This window comes from Mchenga conophoros, linkage group LG10 (genome assembly GCF_057382185.1).
Source record: "Mchenga conophoros isolate Kocher_MC1m ecotype Shallow Benthic linkage group LG10, M_conophoros_male_GT1.1, whole genome shotgun sequence".
NCBI classification, from domain to species: Eukaryota; Metazoa; Chordata; class Actinopteri; order Cichliformes; family Cichlidae; genus Mchenga; species Mchenga conophoros.
The window spans coordinates 18,301,989-18,317,759 of NC_140535.1; the positions used below are offsets into that span (position 1 = coordinate 18,301,989).

General features: G+C 40.0%; 2 protein-coding genes across 5 annotated transcripts; both read right to left on the reverse strand.

The window, feature by feature from the left end:
* Positions 1-912: 912 nt before the first annotated feature.
* Positions 913-6,870, reverse strand: nle1 (notchless homolog 1 (Drosophila)). Of its 2 annotated transcripts, none has more exons than XM_085289071.1 (13): positions 6,717-6,870; positions 6,018-6,172; positions 5,645-5,865; positions 5,390-5,469; positions 5,224-5,300; positions 5,040-5,137; positions 4,041-4,233; positions 3,156-3,291; positions 2,775-2,821; positions 2,488-2,690; positions 2,190-2,349; positions 2,036-2,106; positions 913-1,923 (listed from the first exon to the last, which is right to left on the reverse strand). In XM_085289071.1, the coding sequence occupies exons 1-13, from the start codon at positions 6,868-6,870 to the stop codon at positions 1,911-1,913; spliced, it is 1,608 nt and encodes a 535-aa protein (XP_085145197.1). In that variant the 3' UTR covers positions 913-1,910. The 2 variants fall into 2 exon arrangements, with proteins under 2 accessions (XP_085145197.1, XP_085145198.1); XM_085289072.1 differs by lacking the exon at positions 6,717-6,870 and adding an exon at positions 6,512-6,658.
* Positions 6,871-8,637: 1,767 nt separating this feature from the next.
* inpp5kb (inositol polyphosphate-5-phosphatase Kb) lies at positions 8,638-15,461 on the reverse strand. Of its 3 annotated transcripts, XM_085289075.1 has the most exons (14): positions 14,661-15,461; positions 14,189-14,293; positions 13,837-13,945; positions 13,346-13,462; positions 12,858-13,033; positions 12,652-12,763; positions 12,470-12,579; positions 12,351-12,377; positions 12,060-12,167; positions 11,224-11,437; positions 11,004-11,141; positions 10,819-10,902; positions 10,627-10,731; positions 8,638-10,410 (listed from the first exon to the last, which is right to left on the reverse strand). In XM_085289075.1, the coding sequence occupies exons 1-14, from the start codon at positions 14,879-14,881 to the stop codon at positions 10,342-10,344; spliced, it is 1,695 nt and encodes a 564-aa protein (XP_085145201.1). In that variant the 5' UTR covers positions 14,882-15,461; the 3' UTR covers positions 8,638-10,341. The 3 variants fall into 3 exon arrangements, with proteins under 3 accessions (XP_085145201.1, XP_085145199.1, XP_085145200.1); XM_085289073.1 differs by lacking the exon at positions 12,060-12,167 and having other exon boundaries at positions 14,661-15,456; XM_085289074.1 differs by lacking the exons at positions 12,060-12,167; positions 12,351-12,377 and having other exon boundaries at positions 14,661-15,454.
* Between the last annotated feature and the right edge of the window lie 310 nt (positions 15,462-15,771).

The window sequence follows — 15,771 nt, forward strand, 5'->3', positions numbered from 1 at the left end:
TCAATTTCCCACTAAAGATGCTTTGATCCATTTGTTTTGAAAACAAACCACAAGATGATACCAGAGTCGTGTTTAAGCAGATTTCTGCTGATTTAGCTCAAAATAATATGAGGTCAGAGTGCTAAAACATGTTTGAGGCACTTGCTTTTCCGTTTGTACTGCACATCAATCTCACTTTGCAAGAACCAACAGCAGTTACCAATCATGCTCAGGATTAAAAATTTCCCTGATATCAGCTTCCATCACTGTTATATCTTGATGAAATCTTTCCCCGTGCTGATCACAGAGATTTGGTGGAAAAAGTGGAGAATGTAAAAAGTGCCCCTTCAGTAAACTGGCACTCATTAGCTGATAAGCTTTCAGGATGTTATCCACCAGCTCAGTATAAACCTCTGCTCAGTGATTGCCAAGAAAATTCTGGAAAACCTGCTGCTGATTCAGTTGGCTTTAGTTTCCTTTTGAACTCATCCTCAAACATTTATTCACAGATTTCAGGACCAACAAAAAACACCTTCCTTAAATTTGGCCTCACTTGAGAATAAACATTTCTTAAATGCCAAAAAGAATCACTGCTTCTGTCCGGTCATCATTGTCGTCCAATACTTCAATGTGCCACACAAAAATGGTTTTCAGATGTGGAGCTGGCATGTGTTAAAGTTCAGGTGAAAGAATCCAAGCAGCAAAATGCTTGTTAACCAGGTTAACATCCTTCACTGCTGAATCCCAACAATATCCAACTGTTTATATTTTTATCAACAGTCATAATGTAAACAGTGAGTCACTGCACAGTAGTTTGAATAAGTTCAAGTTCCAGCAAACAACCAACAGCCTAATTACATCAGAGGACAGTTTGAAGTGGCTTTAAAACCTGACAAGGTTCTGTTGAAGGCACAAAACTGCTGCTTTCACTGATTAGTTAAAAATATTTATTTATACAGTAAGAACTGCCATTACATATTTCTGGAAATCTTGCTTTTATAAACAAATCCGATGATTGGCGGTGGAGTTCATACCTAACAGAGCTCAATACACTTCCCATTTAGGTAAATAATGAATATATTTCACATGCTGGTTTCCACCAGTGCTTTTATAATAAACGATCACTTAAAGTGGATGAACACTTTAAGCTGATTCTTGAGTGTGATCAGGAAACTAATATAAACATGCTGATTTATACTTACATTCCTGTAACAAAAATGGTCAACCTGGCATTTCCAGTGCAGGCTGTGACTCAAACAGAGTTGGTGACACTTGGCTTCACCACAGAGGCAGAAAAATCAGCAGATTGCAGCTTTGCTGACAGGAGATTAAAGGCTGAAGGAGCACGGCGAGCACCATCTGCATTTACATCACAGAGGAAGGCTTCACTGCCCCCACCCGATACTCACAGTTTATCTAGTGAGGCCTAAGGTGACAAAGTAGCAAACATGGTCCTGAAAATATGCAGTTCCTTGCTCCAAAATAGGAAACCATAAACATGTGTCAGGATCGGTTTCAATAGATGCACAACCTTGTTTGGCTTTTAACCACATGTGCATGGCAACCGAGTACGTTTCTGAAGCCATGTCAGAGCACCTGATCTAAAATTGAATTGTATACCAAGATGAGACGATAATAGGAGAAGGTATACTACACCTTACAATCTACTTGCAATAAATTTAAGAGGCAGATGATTTTACATTCTGGTTCATCTGATTGCTTTTAAGCTCTTGCACTGTTAATATTCCCACATGGGCATTTGTATTGTGACTGCATTTGCATTCTCTGACACTCCCACTAGTGACAGATACTTATGAAGTCAAATGGGTAATTAGATAAAGTCTAGCTGCCCTTGTTCCAGCTGTCAGCTGTTTGGAAGGAAATGATGTGACAATCCTTTGTCAAAGTCCAGAAATAGAAGAGAACTGTGGTTATCTTCTCCATCTAAAGAAAGAAAGAAAAAAAAAACGCAAGGTAGATGTTTTAGGTGTGCGGAAATGCTGAAACTCTGATAAACAGATGGATGGATGGACAGGTTGACTGGAATCATACTCACATTCTGAGACACTTGTCTTTTCCGCCACTGGCCACTCTCTGCCCATCAGGACTCCAGTCCACAGCGTAAACCTGCACGGATAAGACTTAAGGTAATTCAGGAACAGTAATCAGCATTTAGAAGGAAGTATTTATATCAAATTTCCTTCCCCCACCTCATCAGCATGACCTGGCAGGTCCATGTTGAGCTTCCCACTCTTAATATCCCACACTTTAAGCGTGCTGTCGCTGCTGCCGCTGACCAGCAGCCTGCTGTCTGCTGACCATGCTATTTGATACACTGATGCCACATGGCCACGCAGGGACATTAAGTACCTGTGGGCAAAAGGACACAACCAGGTAGAGTCATAATCTCTAAGATGTACATCTTTGGCTGTACAGCACCATCGCCTGGACAAAAGTTGTATTACTTGCAAATTAATTTATTATTCCTTGTGATGGTGATTCTCTTACTTTCCAGTGCGTCCGTCCCAGATTTTAACAGACTTATCGAAGGAGGCAGAAGCAAGAAGCCTGGTGTCTGGGGAGAAGAGCACTTCATTGACCAGAGCGCTGTGGCCCGTCATCCTGGCCAAAGGCTTTTTGTCTTGTGCAGGATTCCACAAGAACAAAGTGAAATCATCTGAGCCGGAAACCAAGCGCTCTGGAGCTGAGCCCTGCAGCAGAAGATAAAGGTCAGGGCGCTAAAACAGGGAGGAAGGACATGTGACTTTTTACAAATCTCAACAAAGGGTACCTACCCTGACTTTATTATATCTCTCTAAGGCTTTCTCCTTCAGCTCTTCCACTGGAGAGAAGAAGAAAAACTTGTTATATGAAAACAACCCCCTTTAACTTTGTGAGACCAGAAAGGTGACCGAACACACAGCAGCCATGCTAGCTGTATCTGTGCTGCCAAAACACTCTAATATCACACATTTTTTGCTACTAAAAAAACCTGTCTAAATGGTAAAATGTCAGACCGTGTGGTGCATATGTGACACTTTGTTTTCTGGAGTCAAACCTATTAAAAAGTAAATGCTAAAAAACCCCCAAAACAAAACAAAAACAAACCATACATGGCATTGATCAGTTACTAAAAATCAGAATGTTAAAGAACATGCAAGTGTTTTGGGTCTTACATGATCCAGTGAGATCCTGAGGGTTGACAGTGGCATTTGCGGGTTCAAAAGCTCCTGTACGCAGGACATGGTCAGTGCTGAGAGCCAGGGTGTTGACCCAGTGGGCGTGGCCCTGCAGAGTCCTGCATTGGACACCCTGCATCAAAGAGATTAAACTAAACACACGTTTCATCCAAACACTTCACGGATTTCTCTTTGCTCTTATCCTCATCCTCTCTGTGGCCATTAAGATTTTAGTGTCTCAGCCACACATGAACATGCTGTTAATAAGTCTAATCATAAAACCTTTCAACTAACCTGCACAAGGGCTCTCTAAGAGCAACAATTTTTTTATGTTAACAGTATGTATATACTTGAAATTTAATAACCAGCCATTTTGTTAGGTACACATGCTCAACTGCATGTTACCACAAATATCTCATCAACTTCACAGCAGAAGCTCAATGGGTTTAGGCATTTAGATGTGAAGTCATGGCCAGAACGACCTGCTGAAGTTAAAAACAAACATCATAAAGGGGAAGAAAGGTGAGTTTGAAGGTGGTCGTTGGCGCCAAATGAGCTGATATAAGTATTTCAGAAACTGCAGATCTGCTGGGATTTTCCCCACACAGCTGGCAGCAGCAGCTCTCTGGGTGAAAATGCCTTTCTGATGCCATAACATTTGTCTATATTAGCATTATTAGCCTACATTCTTTATGCACAAGGAACAAAAAACAAACAAAAGAAAAACAATAACTAAATAAAAACAGTGAACTGGATTACTCATGTTTCATGCACAAGAATACACACCAATATTGTTTAACATATTAATGAAAAAAAAAAAAAAACCCATACCATATCACTCTTATAACCCTTTAAAACCATATATTTCACACACAGACTTACATCTTTTGCTCTCCACACTTTGACAGTCCTGTCCTGGGACGAAGTGTACAGAAGTCCATCTCCTCCCCATTTCACGCATGTCACTGATTGAGTGTGCCCAGTCAGGATCTTCTCACATCGTCCCAACACTGTGTCCCAGATACGTATTGAGCCGTCCTTAGAGCTGCTGGCCAAGTACCGACACTCTGGATTACTGAAAGGGATAAGAATAAAGACAACTATAAGACCACAAAGTTTAAGTTAGTCCAACATGATAATCAAATTATAATCAATACCTGCACAGTTGCAATGTAGTGACTTCACATTTAAGGGAAACTAACTTCTTGTGTCTGTAACTTTAAGGCATTTCTGAAACCTTGTGTTTATTTGTTTGCCAAAACTACTCTGACAATTACAGCACATTTCCAACACAGTATTGTTTTTCCAACAGCCTAAAAAACAGACACTCTCTCCATCCTGCTGTTGAATAAGTAGTTTAGATATATCTGAACATATATTGGCTGCCTGACTCAAAGGATGTGCCTCTTCCTGAATAACTTAAGAGTCCAAGTCTGATCTACAATATCATTTGTATAACTGTAAATTACAAAATGCTTTTAAATTAAGTTTGGCTTCTTATGAAACAGAATTCATGTGTTACAGTTTCATTTCACAGTGCAATATTTCAGTGGAGTGTTTCTGTAATTGCTATGCAACTAACTGCCATCTCTATAAACACATTCATACAGATTATCAGGCAAGGGAAGAGATTTTTGGTAGCTCAAGTCGTTTTGCTTTTATTTGTAGTCCAGCTGTAGTTCACAAATCACAGGATTTATCTGCATGCAGATCCATGTGAAGCGCAAAAGACTATTTTTTCCCTAAAAAACTCAATTTTTAGAAAGGAGTAAAAGTACTGTACATTTTTTAAAGTTTCGTATATAAAATGGGTCTGAATGAGAGGTCTGCAGTCAAATAACAGAGAAATTCAGGGAAGTGAAAAATAGATCGAGTGCTCACAGATGAAGAGGTTCCCAGCAGAGCCAAGTGATCCATTTGGTGTGTCCTGTCAAAGTCCTCCCTATCTGCGCACCAGTCACTGGATCCCACAGACATATCTAGAGAAAGAGAAAACTAGAAAGGTTTAATGAATGCATCTTTGAAACCTAATTATGGATCACATGTGTTTGTTTTTGAAGCACACCTGACTGTTCTTGCATCCTGAAGCCAGCTTCTTTCCATCAGGTGACCAGGCGATGCTCAATACCCAGTGTGTGTGTCCTAAAATGAACAATGGTGTATTAAAGCAATCAGTCACTTGAAGTTCAATGATTATCAGATCATGCTGCCTTGTAGATGTTATTTTATACCCCTGGATGTGTGGTGGGGCGTCTCAGTTGTCAAGTCCCAGAAGCGCACCGTGGTGTCACCTGAACCACTGGCCAGATATCTGAAATAAAAACAGACAAATGGATCAATGTTTAAATCTAATTAGAGGTGTGATGTCACAACATAATTCCATTTTCATATACTGTTACACAACTCCAACCCAAAAGGTACAAGAGATTATGACAAACTGGCAGAGAAAAGCTGACATCTGTTCACTTTGTGTCAAAGGTACCCACTTGCCAGTGGGGCTGAAAGCGACTGAGATGACGGCCTCAGTGTGTCCCTGCAGTGTGCTGGTGCAGCGTGTCACAGCCCGAACCCTGAACAGAGCTTGAGGCTGGTACACCACAGGCAGAACTTGTTCGGTTTCAACCCCAAGAGCCTTAACGCATGTCCCCAGGCTGGACACCACCTCCATCTCCCCTTGCACAAAGAATGCCAGCGGGACTGGCTCCTCCTAGAGTGGATGACAGCAGGAAAAAAAAGAAAAGAAAAAGCATGTTTACTAGATATTCAATTCAAAATTGATATCATGACCATCATATTTGATTATTTCAATCTGGGCTATACATTTACACAAAACACTGTATACTTATGCTGTATAATTACCTTCTGAAGCAATGCATTGCAGACGAGCTGTAGTTTGTCTTGGGTAATGTCTAAAGGCACATCGAAAGGTGAACCCAGAATCTCCCCATTCTCGTCCTGAAACTGTATCAAAAGCCGCTCCACGTCCTCACTCGACATGTCTGCTTCAGGTCCACCTGTTAAGAGACCATATTTTAAAAATGTTTAACATTTCTACAAAAATACAATAACATTTCAGAAGAAATACCAAATGCAGATAGACAACGCGCAAACAATGTTTCAAAATGTGGAAGTCTTAGTGGTGCTGCATTACTAACATACACTGATATCGCTGTGCATCGCCCTAAACGTAGTTTAATTACAAAGCACTCCTCAGTTTTTCAGCTAGCTAAAGTCAACGAGACAATGTCTAACATCAGTTCATTCAAGCTAATTTAAACAAACGAAGCAACAGGGAGCATGTTGCAGAGCCATTTAAAAAAGTTATTACGAAAACTTCAACTGAATTGTCCTACCTGAATATTTGCTTTGGTTTACTGTTTTGCTAGCTGACTACAGTCTGTCAAGCTAACCGAGCTAGCTTGCCGTTAGCCAACAGTTTAACAATCTATATCCTTTCATAGCCGAGCCCAGGCCAGTACGATAACTGTAACTTGTTTGGACAACTGCGTCCGGGTTTATACGACATTACACTGTAAAATAACTGTGCTAAAGCCTTACCTTTAGAGCGGTAGCGGCGAGATAAAGATTCCCACGTGTGTACCACCACAGAGCCTTTAAATGAAAGATATGTAAAGAAGTCGTCGAAGATCACGTCAGTTAACGGGTTCACGCAATGAATTATGGGAAGTAGCCGTGCTACTTCCTTCTCCATAGACGGAGTCCAGTCATCTTTACTTTCATAACGTCTCTGTAAGATCGAGCTTTCTTAAATGTCCTATTTTATGAACTGGACAGGAAACTAATTTTCACAGGGGGGCATTTACTCAAATGTTCTCAAACTTTTTATTCCATATTTTATTCCATATTTATTTAGATATATAAAAAATGGATAGAAAAATATCCATATTTATTCAGTTTAAATAAATAAATAAATAAATAAATACATGAAAAAATATGCTTGCACCCTCACACCTTATGCATAATTACAACTATACACGTAGTGTAGACTCGGAGAAATGTAGCCAGGATTTGAGACAGTAGAAAAGCATCTGCGTGTTAAACTGCAAATGCAAAGCAGGAGACAAACAGGAGAGACATTATCTCCAGGTGCAGAAGTGGATCAATGAACTCACCACACACTAAGGGAGCTGACTGTAAGTGCAGGATGTCCTCAACAGATTTCCATTTGTTGTACACTTTTCGAGTAGGCTCATGCTTTTAAAACTAGCTGCACAGTTTGATGAATGACCTCTTTTCAGTTTTGCAAGGCAAGATGGGTACCTCCCAAATTCTGACCTGAATAAGACTATCCAAAGACTGTCCACTCACTGGCCTCCCAAGAAATGCTGGTTTACCATGGCAGTCAAATTGCAGAATCACTAAAGCAAGGTGATCCTAGTAGTTAAACTGAGCTTGCACTGTAATAACTTAAGAGAGATATGGGTGTTTCAGTTTTTCAGTACCAAACTATGTGAATTAGTGTAACTTATAGTTGGAAAAGTGTATCAGTATAATTCAGCTGGTGAGGCACATTATTATTATTATTATTATTATTATTATTATTATTATTATTATTATTATTATTAATACTAATAATAATATATTTATGATGTGACTCTTCTGTATCCAAAGTTGTGCTGCTGGATTGAGATCTGGTGGCTGTGGAGGCCTTTTGAGTACACTGAACTCATCATCAAGTTCAAGAAACCAGTCTGACTTTCCAATTTTGGTCAGGCTGTGCAAACTGCAGCTTTAGTTTTCCAGTGTGGTCTTCTGCTGCTGTAGCCTGTCTGTTTCAAGATTTGACGTGTGTTCAGAGATGCTATTATGTATACATTGGTTTTAACTAGGGTTTTTTTTTTTTTTTTTTTAATTACTAGTTTCTGGTCATTCTCCTCTGACATCTGCCATCAACAAGACATTTTCACACAAACAATTGCTGCTCACTGGATATTTTCTCTTGTCTGGACCATTTTCTGTAAACCCTAGAGAAGGTTTTGTGGGAAAATTGCACTAGATAAATATTTTTGGACAGACTATCAGCAAGTCTTGCACCAACAATCATGCCACATTCGAAGTCACTTAAATCACCTTTCCTCTCCATTCTGATGATCAGTTTGAAATTCAAAAGGCTATCTTGATTAATTCCACATGCCTAAATGCACTGAGTTGCTGCCTTGTGATTGGCTTATTAGATACTAAGAGAAACTTAGCAGAGCTTATCCAATTTGACTACCTATGATGTATATATAAAATCTTTAATAACACTCAGATGGCATAAATGGGTATCCTACAGTTCTATATGTTATCTATCAATGCAGAGAGTAGACAGTTCCATGTTTTCTTTGGAGTACACTCGGGACAATATCACCATAATCAGTGTTGTGCTTATTACTATTGCTTTGTTGGTTAAAGCAAATTTGACTTTGCATATGAGTTAGTGCAAAATAATGCGATCACTCTCAGATTACAAGCCTCCAGGCCTTTAATCACTGATAATTAAAGTGACCCACTGCCCATCTTTTTTCACTGATTAGTCACACATCCATATCCTGAAAACATACTGGATCTTTTTAAATAAACAAATTCACAAAAAATATTTAGTTTGTCTTGCAGTATATTTTTAGTGTGCTGATACGATTCATGTATGCAGTGTGGGAGATATAACATATTTTCATCAAGAGGAAAACAGACAACCTGCATTTACATTTTAAAGATAATCCACTGCGATGACACATACATTTTCCCAGGATGATATTTTTCTGTGTCATGTTTAGGGATGGGTACCGGTTCTGACATAAACGGTAGTAACCAGACCGAAAAGCAGCGCACATTTCGGTGCTTTATATGCAAACTCAACAGCCTGCAACAAGTGCTTTAAGCTGATACTGTGATACTGTCAAAGAAGGTAACACCTCAAATCCGATGAAACACCTGGCGACGCATAGCGTTTTTTTTTAAAAGGTGAGAAATGCACTGTATTTGATAGCTTGCTGAGAGACCTCACACCGTGCACATCTACTGCGGGTGGGTTGCTAGTTATCGGACCCGGAGTTAGCAACATCCCCCAAAAACCCGAAGAATAGAGTCCTGGCCCCTAGCCCTGCCAGTGTAGCAGAAATGATGATGGATGATGATGCAGCAGCAGCAGCCGTTCTTCTCTGCGTGAGTAGCTTAATGTTGTTTGTGTGTAATTTACGTTGAGTAGGTTAACCACGTTATTACATTAATGCATGTAAGGTGAACTAGCAAACATCATCATAGCTACATGCGGCTGTCTCCTTGTTTGATGGCAGATACTCCCTTCACCCTGGACAAAAAGGCTAAAATGACCAAAGAAAAAGTGGAAAACAGTTAAACATGAGAGGTTTTTAGACAAAGTTTGTGTTTTTTCCATTGTTTAAGCACTGCTTCCAGCCAAGAGTGATACCATAAATCCCCTATAGCTGCAGAAAAGACTAACATTGTTATCTTTTTACAAAAAAACAGCTGAACATGGGAGGTTTTTGGACCAATTTTGTGTTCTCCATTCTTTAAGCACCGGTTTGAGCACCGTTTAAGCACCGGCACCGTTTCAAAAGTACCGGTTTGGCACCGGTATCGGATAAAACCTAAACGATACCCATCCCTAGTCATGTTCCTCTCTAAGATTCTCATATTCAACAGTTTCTGCAGACAACCCATTGCAAGAAATTTCAGTTGCAGGGTGCATGTTTCTTCACTGAGACAGCACATATAAAACAAAAGAGCACACTCTTCCACACAATGATGTTTTCCACCTTTTGTATTAATCTGCACTGGCTACTATGAGCTGCCAAAACAAAAAACTTTGAAACAAAACTCAAATGCAGTTTCTGTTTTCAAGCTGCTGTGCAGTTTGACATGTGTTCTCCGTATATCTGCTCTAACAGGGTCTGTGGATAGACTGAGGCTACTCATTAAAGTTTTTTTTTTTTATTAGAGATCTTGTTTCAGCAAGAGTGAGCCTGAACCTTAAAGGCAAAGTAGGAAATAACAAACTGGAGTTAACATGATGACAAATTGTGGGGGCCAACATGAATGACAGAGTCTGCTCATCCAGTAGATTAAGGAGTTAACCTTGGGGCAATTTTATAGCCTGATTTAGATCTGTGTGACTTTGCAGCGGAGAGGAATAAGACGTGGCACTGCAGAGAATCTGTTCTTATTTGTTGACTCCATTGATATCCTCGGGAACCAGGCCTTCCATGACAGCACGCTTAGACTCCAGGATCTGTAAGAACCAAAGAGAGAGCAAAATAAAGCACACTGCCATGCTTGCTTCCTTCTCCAAACACAGCATGCACTCAGTAATCTCTTATGTAGGTACACCTGTATTAACAAAATTCTACATTTAAATAGTCTTTCGTGGATGCATTAAATTGTATGTTTAAGAGTTTAAAAAAAATATCTAACTATAAAACTACAGATATGATAGTGAAGCAGTTACCTGGAAGCTATCACTGAGGCCAGTGATGCTTTGCATGTTTGTGCTGTAGTACCCCAAAACGTACTGTCCACCTAACAGAGGAATCTGACCTTTATCCACAGAAATCTGCAACAACACATATGTGCATGTTAATGAATAATGCATTCATAAAGAATCTGTTAATATGACATAAACGCTGCACTTCTACTTTACCTGTATGACTTCATTTATCTCTGGCAGTTCATTTTCTCGAACCCAAACAAAGGTTTCATAGTCAGACGCAGTCTTAAATCCCACCTGAAGCGTAAGACAGTCAGTCCAAATCCACACAATTATAATATATAAGGTTTAAATGATTTATTTATTGATTTTTGTTGTTTTTACATGAGTCCTAGTACCTTGTACAGGCCAATCCAGTCCCACGTAGAAGACATAAAGTCCTCCAGGACAGAGTAGGTCAAAAGTGCATCCTGGCCTGCGCTCCATATGCCCACAGGAGACACTCGCACCAGTGGTGTGTCAAAGACTTTTCTCAGCTGCGGGAAAGATAAGAGAAAAGAAAATATTTTTAAAGAACATTTGAAAAAGCAGAGGTCTATGCAGTGCATCTGCTCTCACCTCCAGGCTGAAGGTTGCAATGACAGGCTTGTGGTCACTGACTCCATAGCTCATGTCACTGGTGTATTTATCCTGGGTGACCAGGACTGGATACTCATCCTGTTCTTCATCTGTGGAAGTTGATGCCTTCTCATCATCTTCCTCTGATGGCAGGGGCTTGGGTTTGATGCGCCAGAGGATCCGGTCTGTCCATGCCGGCTTCCTCTTCTTTCCACTGAGAATAGAATAGAAGAACAGAATAAAATAGTTCTTTATTGTCATTGTATATCTACATCGAAATTATGGGTGCGCCACGCCGAGCATAATGAACATGGCTGTTGATTTTACAACTTCTATCTAAAAAAATTTTTTTTCTCTATTGCTTACCCTTTAACACATTTACATTTGTCTATCCATACAAATCTACATACTAATTCTTATGAAAAAACAAGTGCTGTTAAAGAATGCAAACCAAACACATACACATGCAGTACAAGGCTATACCTATAGTGTAGCATGCGTATGAGAAATGATGTAGGTTACATGCTAAGTAGCAGATAGTACCATTAACAGGGTATTACAGCTTATGCACACACTAATTTGCTGTGAAAAGCAAAATGTGGATTACACCGGAACAAAAAGAGGAAGGAGTGCAAACAGTGGGGTGCTGGGTGCAGAAGGGAGTTCTGGTCTAATGAATATGCAGAACATGTCTGCCATTTATCAGTCATATTATGCTTACAAAACCCATTTGAATCCTGTTGCTTATGCCAGTGTCTCCATACACTTTGTGAATGTGGGTTATATCTAAGTAACCCTCAAGGTGCCTATCCTATACACAGGACCGAGACACCCACCTAGGCAGATCTAGCATCCAGAACCAGGTCCCCAACCATTCAGAGAGGAGCACCCAGGTGAGAGACGTGAGGAGCAAGAAGAGGGTGGTGCCACAGAGCTGCAGGGGCCTTGTTTGTGTCAAGAATGGATATGAGTCGGAGAAAGAGCTGCTACCTTGTTCATCTATAAATCAGGTTTATAGATGCCATGGCTGCTTTGAGCTTCCATTTAGCGTTTTGCTACAACTAAAGATGTGGTGGCAAAAGCTGATAAAGGAATGTGGGGGATGCAAAACACAAAATAATTCTTACTTTAAACCCAACCATGTCTTTGGAGTGCTGTGCAAAATTAAAATGGAAACGAAGACACAAATAAGGCTTACAAAATTTGCCGATCATGTGTGTGTAATACAGATTTTTTAGCATGTTACCTGGTGTCATAGGTGTCGGAGTTACGGTCAAACTTGTAGGTGGGTTTAAAATTTAACGGTCCCTCCTCAAATTCCTGCAGGAAAGCTTCCTTCTTCTTCATCATGATGAGCTGCAGGAAAATGAAAATAATGAGCAAGCGTGTGTTATTATGTGTGTGTGTGTCCTCACACTAGTACAATACCTGGTCTTTGCCCCACAGCAAATTTAGCCGGCCGCTGTTGATGGATGAGCGGAGAAAGTGCAAACCGTGATCTGCGATGCGGAAGTTCAGATCACCAAACCAGAACACCACCCTGTGAAAAAGCCGCAGAGCCACATTTTACTTGCACAGCAGCCCATGTTGCGTATATGCATAGTATTTGTGTGCCTCTGTGAAGGAATCCTGACTTGTGGTCCCGGATTTGTGGGGTGTCATAGATGTCAAAGTCTTGCGTCTCCAGTATGTACTCAAACTCGTCAACGCGCTGCAAAGCGTTGTTCATGTGAGCAGCTAGGTGGCAGTTGAGGAAGCAAATCATGTGTCCATAGAAGGAAAAGCGCACAGACACTCCTCCTTTGTTACCCTAACACAGACACACACAGGAGAACAAATACAGTCTGTGAAGAAGACTAATTATAAAAAAAGTATCTCTTTTAACTTGGATTATGGATTAGACACAAGTTTTCTATCCCAGTGTTCTGACTGCTTTCAGTGTTCTTTGTTTGTGATTTCTTTCTGTCAAAGCTGCTGCACATTTCACTAAACAAACACAATGGACCTTTCATGGTGCGTTTAAACCCTACAGCATCTGATGCCAATGGGATTCCTGGTGTGCACACAGTGTGGTTGTCTACAAGGTTCAGGGATAACCAGAGCTCCCATTCTAATTTCCTACCCAGTAGCCAAACACGCCGGTCCGAGTGTAGGTGGTCTGGATGTTTCTGATGTAGGGAAGATGAATCTGTTTGGCAAACAGCAGCAACAGCAAACCCTGCATCCTCACTGACGTGACCTAGACACAGATGGAGACAGTAAGATTGTATTAAAGTCAAAGTCAAAGTCCAAATTATTTATATAGCACATTTAAAACAACAACTGTTGACCAAGGTGCTGTACAATTAGGATAATTAAAAGAAATAAAAACATAGGGAGATACGATAAGAGTTAAGAAAAAGAATCATAAAATTATTAAATGTTGTAGATTATGCAGCGTTTCTTTTCTTTTTCTTTTCCTCTTTGAATCTCAAACAGTTTAACTGCAACAGCATAAAAATGTATGTAATAATATATTTTATGTCTCTTTTATGGATGAAAGAAAAATACAGGAGACTAAAGAGACACATGAAGACAAATATTTCTCCTTTTCCTTCTTTTGTCTTCTCCGACCTTGACAAAGCCTCTGGGTGCCAGTGAGTTCGTGAAGACATGGCTCCAGGAGTCTTCTGATATCAGATCTGTGATGAACCTCACTGGGGTGGCGTTTACCTCCTGAAGGCTAACACACAGAAAAATAAAAAGAGACAAGTAATGACAGCCTAATGTCTTTGATTCCACTCCTGTGATTCATTATGAATATATATATATATGTATATATATATATATATATATATATATATATGTATATATATATATATATATATATATATATATATATATATATATATATATATATATATATATATATAAATAGATTATTAGCAACATTTGATACTAAACTGTCAAAAATGTTATTTCTTACCCAATCACATAGAGATCTGGAGGCGGCTGGGCATCTAGTTGGAGCAAAGAGGTGGCATCTTCAGAAGGCTCTGCTGTGGCCACATTCCAGGTCACAATGTGGATCCTTGTGAGAAAAAACTCCCAAATATTATTTACAACGCTACAAAGCTATACACTGTGCATGCTCAACAGTTTGTGTCCTCAAAAAGAGCAACACTTATACCATAAAAATACAAAAAAAAAAAAAACCTTGATAACATTTACTTTTCCAAAATACACACTTTTGTAATCTTACAAGTTAAGTGGAACCCACTAAGAACCACAGATATTATTTTCACAAATACCACTTTAAGAGCCTATTGATCATTTCTGCACTTTTTGATATGAACTATATTAGTTGCTATGGTATGCCTGTTTCTTCATGATAAATCAAAGTTTGAAGTGATTTTTCTTTTACAAGCTTTTTAAAAGCCCAAAGTGTTAAAGTCAACCTGAATGCATCTGTGGGAATGAAGCGTCCACAGAGCTGAAATGCTTCTTCCAGCGTGCGTGACACCTCTTCACTGGCTTCGTCGTCAGAGCTCATGTCCTCGATGCAGGTCAGCAGCTGGGACAAACGCTGGCGAAGAACCGTCTTCGACTTTGAGCCCTGAGATGCCGAGCTGCTCGTGCTGTCTGAGCGCACACGTGGACTGTCTGTTAAAAGTTCCATCTTTGAAGTTATGCCTTAAAAAAGGGTCTTCCCAGTGTATGTGACGTAGTAAAGTTCAGGAGGTTCTTCAGTGCACAGCAGTATTGAAAGTAACTACTTAAAATAAACATAAAGAAAGAGGGAAAATCCTACGGAAGACAGACCTTTGGCTTGACTTCTCCTCAGACTTCTGTGGTTGGGATAGTTGTAGCCATCTGATGCGAGAGGCCACCGGTCCCTTTGTCCACTCGACTGAGAGTAATATGAACTGATTCCTAGTTAGTCAAATCTCTCTCTGCATGTGCTTCAGGCAGTTCTTCTTTAAAGTCCTCCAAAATAGCCAAGTTGAACAACTGAAACGCCGAGGGTGAAGGTTGCTGGTGGAGTCCTTTCTCTGGCAGAGTCTTGTGTGATCTGGCTCCGATGGAGCAGCGACTGACAAAGCAGTAGGGTTGACTCGGGAAAGCAGGCAAGAGTGAGTCAGATTTGGAGTATAATCGCAGGCAGGAGACAGGCATGTGAACTTGTGCGTGTGTTTTGCTGTGAGTGTGTGCAGCCAAAGAAAGTGTAAGAGGAGGCTGATCCTCCATCAGTATTGCTGCAAGACCTGGGCAAACCTTCAGCTTTTCTAAGAGGTTTATCACCGCTATTCTTCATCAGCGGAGCACATAGAACAATGCATGTGACCCACAATTACACCCATGCACTGGTGACGAGAGAAAATATCAGCTTTGGCTTCTTCTTTTAATTTGCTATTAAATTCTAAAAAATAACATGCTGATTGTTGTGTGTTACTGAATAAGTGTATGTAGCTGAATGGTTTATTAATGGATGTAAAGCAAAAATAATAAAATATTTGGATGCCTGTGGAAAATACGAAGAAATGGGGACAGGAATAAAGAAAAGTATTT